Source organism: Nicotiana tomentosiformis, chromosome 2 (genome assembly GCF_000390325.3).
Source record: "Nicotiana tomentosiformis chromosome 2, ASM39032v3, whole genome shotgun sequence".
Lineage (NCBI taxonomy): Eukaryota > Viridiplantae > Streptophyta > Magnoliopsida > Solanales > Solanaceae > Nicotiana > Nicotiana tomentosiformis.
The window spans coordinates 51,736,096-51,741,650 of NC_090813.1; the positions used below are offsets into that span (position 1 = coordinate 51,736,096).

At 40.8% G+C, this 5,555-nt stretch overlaps 1 protein-coding gene across 1 annotated transcript; it reads right to left on the bottom strand.

Annotated features, from left to right (window-relative positions):
• Positions 1 to 4,240: 4,240 nt before the first annotated feature.
• LOC138904795 (uncharacterized) lies at positions 4,241 to 5,310 on the bottom strand. Its single transcript, XM_070193300.1, has 2 exons — positions 5,133 to 5,310; positions 4,241 to 5,040 (listed from the first exon to the last, which is right to left on the bottom strand). The coding sequence occupies exons 1-2, from the start codon at positions 5,308 to 5,310 to the stop codon at positions 4,241 to 4,243; spliced, it is 978 nt and encodes a 325-aa protein (XP_070049401.1).
• Positions 5,311 to 5,555: the final 245 nt, after the last annotated feature.

Here is a 5,555-nt window from a genome sequence, read left to right on the forward strand (position 1 = left end):
TCTTTGATCCCTCGGAGGTGCTATAATATGAATACAGCTCGTCCCTGAGCTGGTATCTCCCTTGCGGCCTCGACTGGGTGGCCGTCTGCTCCTCCTGAATAGAGGCTGATTTGCCCTTTAACACCTTCCTATACGGGACATAAGAGCTAGACTCTGAGAGGTTTGCACATCTCCCTCTACCGGTTATTGTTTTCTTTCTTATTGTCTTGGGCTGGATAAGGGGCAAGGCACTTTTGCCTCGACCCCAAGAAGACTCACATATCCCTTTTGAAGTACTGCATCGACCTTTCGATTGAACCATTGTCTTTATCAAGCAAAGGAGATTGTTAGTTGCAATTCATTATTCAAATACATACATGATACACGTAGGTAAGGCAGAAACAATTGGACACAGTGGGCTTGTGCAGTTGAGTCAACCCTGCAGGATAAGGGATTTGCGGTCCACACAATTTGACATGCGGCCGCAGATGGGAACTCGCGGTCCGCACATTTATGTTGTGCGGTCGCAGAAAGGAAGTGCGGTCTGCACATTTGAGATTGCGGTCGCACTTCTGAGTCCCAAAATTGTAAACTCTCTAATGACACAAAAATGGTCAATCTGTGACCGCAAGAGGAAATTTGCGGTACACACAATTTGACTTGTAGTCGCACCTTGGAGTCTCAAAAGTGAAGACTCTCTAATGATAGAGAAGGGCCTAATCTGCGGCCGTAAGAGGAAATCTACAGTTCGCACAACTTAAGTGCGATTGTAGAATTCAAACAACTACGAACATACAACTTTTTTTAATCTAAGATTTTTTAATTTCTTGCACAAATAGGCATGGAAGCATTGTAAAAGCATGAAATGTTACTCACCCAAGTCCTAGTAGATCATGTATCAAGTTAACCAAGTTCAGATCTACCCCACATGGACATACAATGGAATTCTAATAATAGATGGCCTAAAAAGAACTAAAAAATCTACAAATTAAACTAACATAAAAATTAACATGAAATTGAAGCATATCGGATAGAGTGAATGTAATGAGTGAGTAATTTAGGTGGATGTGTGCTTGGAGAGTTGATATCTACAATAAAACTTAGCAGGACACAGTGTTTTGTTCAGAGTGGGAAAAGGGTAAAATGAGCCCTACTGTTCTATTTATACCATTCAAAATGAGAAGGGATGAGAAACGAGTGCGGCCGCACATTTTTATGTGCGGTCCGCACTCTTTAACTTGGGAGCTTCATCATAGAATTCCTTCTACGATCCACATATTTTCTTGTGCAGCCGCAGATCGATCTCCGCACTGACAAGCTTAAACTTCAGAGAGATGGTATTTTTGATGTTCTAAATGTGCGATCCGTAAGAAAAATGTGCGGCCGCAATGCTCATCTGCTATGGCACATAAAAATGTGCGGCCCGCACAAATAAAGTACGGTCTGCACTCTTTTGAACACTTAGCCAAATTTTTGTCCACAATTCTTGTATGTCACACTCATCCCTATAGCACACTCCAAATCAAGTTAGAACACAAATAACACATAACTACGAAAGAAAAGGGAAAAGAAACTTGGGTTGCCTCCCAAGAAGCGTCTGATTTAACTTTGTGGCACGACGCAGGATACCCTTAAGTGAAATGAATGACTGCCACAATGTGGCTATCTCCAACCTTTCCCAAGTAGTGATTCACCTGGTGACCATTGACTCGGAATACTTCATTGTTTTTGTTCTTCAAGTCTAATGCACCAAAAGGTGTCACACCTACAATTTCAAAAGGACCACTACATTTGGATTTTAGCTTCCCGGGAAACATCCTCAACCTTGAGTTAAACAACAATACAAGGTCGCCCACCTTGAACTCTTTATTCCAAATGTATTTGTCATGAAGATATTTCATCTTTTCTTTGTACAAGGACGAACTCGCATAAGCATGGTACCAGTACTCATCCAATTCATTCAAATGTGGAACCCCCAAGTTAACGGCTACATCCCAATCAAGATTTAACTTCTTTAGAGCCCACATGGCCTTGTTCTCTAGTTCCAACGGAAGATGACAAGCTTTTCCGAATACCAACCGGTATGGAGACATTCCGATAGGTGTTTTGTAAGCCATCTGATAAGCCCATAATGCATCATCAAGCTTCTTGGACCAATCCGTCTGATTAGCATTCACCATTTTGGACAAGATACTCTTTATCTCCCAGTTGGAGACCTCCACTTGCCCACTAGCTTGTGTGTGATAGGGAGTCGTAACTTTGTGTGTAACACCATACTTGCTAAGTAAAGTGTCGAAAGTCATGTTGGAAAAATGTGACTCGCCATTGCTTATAATTGCACGTGGAGTACCAAACCTTGTGAAAATATTCTTTTTCAAGAAAGCCACCACACTTTTCGCCTTATTATTGGGGAAAGCAACGATCTCAACCCATTTGGACACATAATCCACCCTGACCAAGATGTAGGTATTTCCACAAGAACTCATAAAATGACACATGAAGTCAATACCTGGCACATCAAAAATATCAATCTCCAAAATGGTTGTGAGAGGAGTTTTATTTTTCTTTGAGATTCCACCGACCCGTTGACATTCATCACATCTTTGTAAAGAGTAGGCCAATAGAAACCGCAACTAAGCACTTTGGCCGTCGTTCTTGCTCCACCATGATGACCACCATATGAAAAAGAATGACAAGCCTCAAGAATTTCACCTTGATCTTCTTCCTATACACATCTTTGAATCATCCCATATGTGCAAATCCGAAAAAGGTATGGTTCATCCCAATAATAATATTGACAATCCCTTTTGAGCTTATTTCTTTGGCTTGAAGAGAACTCATCCGGAATGATTCCACACATAAGAAAATTTGCTAAGTCCCCGAACCATGACACTTCTTTCATTCAAATAGCCAAGAGATGCTAATCGGGGAAGGAGTCATTGATTTCAAGGCCATCATGCAGCCTCCCTTTCTCCTCCAAACGAGACAAGTGGTCCGCCACTTGGTTTTAACTACCTTTTCTATGTTGGATGTAAATATCAAATTCTTGTAACAAGAGCACACATCTCATAAACCGAGCTTTGGAATCCTTTTTGCTCATAAAATAATGAAGCATCGCATGATCCGTGTGGATAATGACTTTTGCACCTATCAAGTACATGCGAAATTTCTCAATTGCAAACACAATAGCAAGGAGTTCTTTCTCTGTAACGGTACAGTTGACTTGGGTACTATTCATAGTCTTACTAGCATAGTAGACCAGATGAAAAATCTTGTTGATGCGTTGCTCTAAAACAACCCCAACCGCTACATCACTTGCATTACACATGAGTTCAAAAGGCACACTCCAATTTGGAGCGGTGATAATGGGAGAAGTTATCAACTTGAGCTTCAACAATTTAAAAGCTCTCATGAAATCATCATTGAAATTAAAACTTAGCATCCTTCTCAGGAAACTTGCACAACGGGTTCACCACCTTAGAGAAGTCTTTGATGAAGTGACGGTAAAACCCCGTGTGGCCTAAGAAATTCCGCACACCCTTCACCGAAGTTGGGGTGGAAGCTTAGAAATCACCTCAATATTTGCCTTGTTAAATTCAATTCCATTCCTTAAGATTTTGTGGCCAAAGACAATACCTTTTTCGACCATGAAATGACATTTCTCCCAATTGAGCACCAAATTTATTTCTTCACATCTAACCAACACTTTGTCCAAATTTGCAAGAAAATCATCAAAAGAATCTCCAACCATCGAAAAGTCATCCATGAAAACTTCAAGGTAGTCCTCCAACATGTCCGTGAAAATAGCCATCACACAACTTTGAAAAGTCGTCGGTGCATTGCACAAACCAAATGGCATCCATTTGAAGCAAAAGTACCATAGAGACATGTAAAGGTTGTTTTCTATTGATCTTCCGAAGCAATGAGAATTTGGTTGTAGCCCGAGTACCCATCAAGAAAGCAATAGAAAGAATGTTCGGCCAATATATCGAGCATTTGATCTAAGAAATGAAGTAGAAAGCGATCATTCCTTGTGACTTTGTTGAGCTTGCGATAGTCCATACACACCCTCCAACCGGTCACCGTTCTAGAAGGAATCAACTCATTCTTGTCATTGGTGACCACCGTCATGCCCCCTTCTTTGGGACACATTGAACCAGAGAAGTCCGTGAACTATCAGAGATGGGGTAGCAACCCCGGCATCCAACTACTTGATAATCTCTTTCTTGACAACTTCTTGCATAGCCTCATTGAGTCTCTTTTAATGTTCAATATATGATTTGGCTCCATCCTCCAACTTGATCTTATGCTTGCATAAGGCGGGGATTATCCCTTGAATATACGCCAAGGTCCACCCAATAGCCTTCTTCCTCTTTTGTAGCATCTCCAATGTGGAATCAACCTGCACGTTTGTTAAACAAGAGGAAAGAATAAACGGTAAAGTAGAACAAGGACCAAGAAATTCATACCGAAAATGTGGAGGTAATGGCTTCAACTCCAAGGTAGGAGGCTCTTCAATAGAAGGCTTTGTATGAGGAGTTGTCTTATTTTCAAGATCTAAGGACATTTTCCGGGGTGCATAGTTGTACGACCCCATTCCTTGCAAAGAGTTCACACATTTCATGAAGCCATCCATCTCGTCATCATCAAAGTTGAGCAAGATGGCCTCCAAAATATCACCAACATTGATTGTAGCACTTGTTTCATCAACAATAATATCGGTCACCAAGTCCACAAAAGAGCACACCTCATTACTATTTGGTTGCCGTATTGACTTACACACATAGAACACCACTTTTTCATCACCAACCAAAAAATTGAATTCTCCGGCTTCAACATCACAAAAAGCCTTTCCCGTAGCAAGGAAGGGTATCCTAAGAATAATCAACACTTCATAATCAACCTCACAATATAGAATGACAAAATCCGCCGAAAAAATGAATTTATCAACATGAACAAAAATATCTTCATTCACTCCTAAGGGCCTCTTCATAGTAGGATCGGCCATTTGCAATCTCATAGAGGTGGGTCTTGGTTGCCCAATTCCCAAAGTCTTAAAAACTGAATATGGAATCAAATTGATATTTGTCCCAATATCACAAAGAGCTTTAGCAAACTCGGTACTTCCAATTGTACAAGGAACGTGAAAGCACCGGGATCCTCAAACTTAGGAGCCATTGAATACACAATTGCACCCACTTGATGACCGACTTTGATGGTCTCAAAATTCATTGACCGCTTCTTTGTCACAAGATCCTTCATAAACTTTGCATAACCGGGCATTTGTTCCAAAGCTTTAACTAATGGGACATTGATTGAGAGACTCTTCATCATTTAAATAAACTTCTTAAATTGATTCTCGCCATATTACTTGGCAAGTATTTGAGGGTATGGAGGTGGAGGCTTGGGCAATGGTGCCTTAGCCTTTTGTACTACCGGCTCGGGTATGTCAATAATGTGTTCCCTAAAGGGGTTTACCTACTGTTGAGTCTCTTCCACACTATCATCAATATTAATTTGAACTCCATCATTAGGTTGCACCAAATTGTTCGGGATCTCTTCTTCTTGCATCACTT

Coding starts and splice junctions, on each gene's coding strand:
- LOC138904795 (XM_070193300.1), bottom strand. CDS start 5,310: ATGAAGAGTCTCTCAATCAATGTCCCATTAGTTAAAGCTTTGGAACAA. Junction 5,041..5,132: donor TCCTAAGTTTGAGGATCCCG/GTGCTTTCACGT, acceptor TTCCATATTCAG/TTTTTAAGACTTTGGGAATT.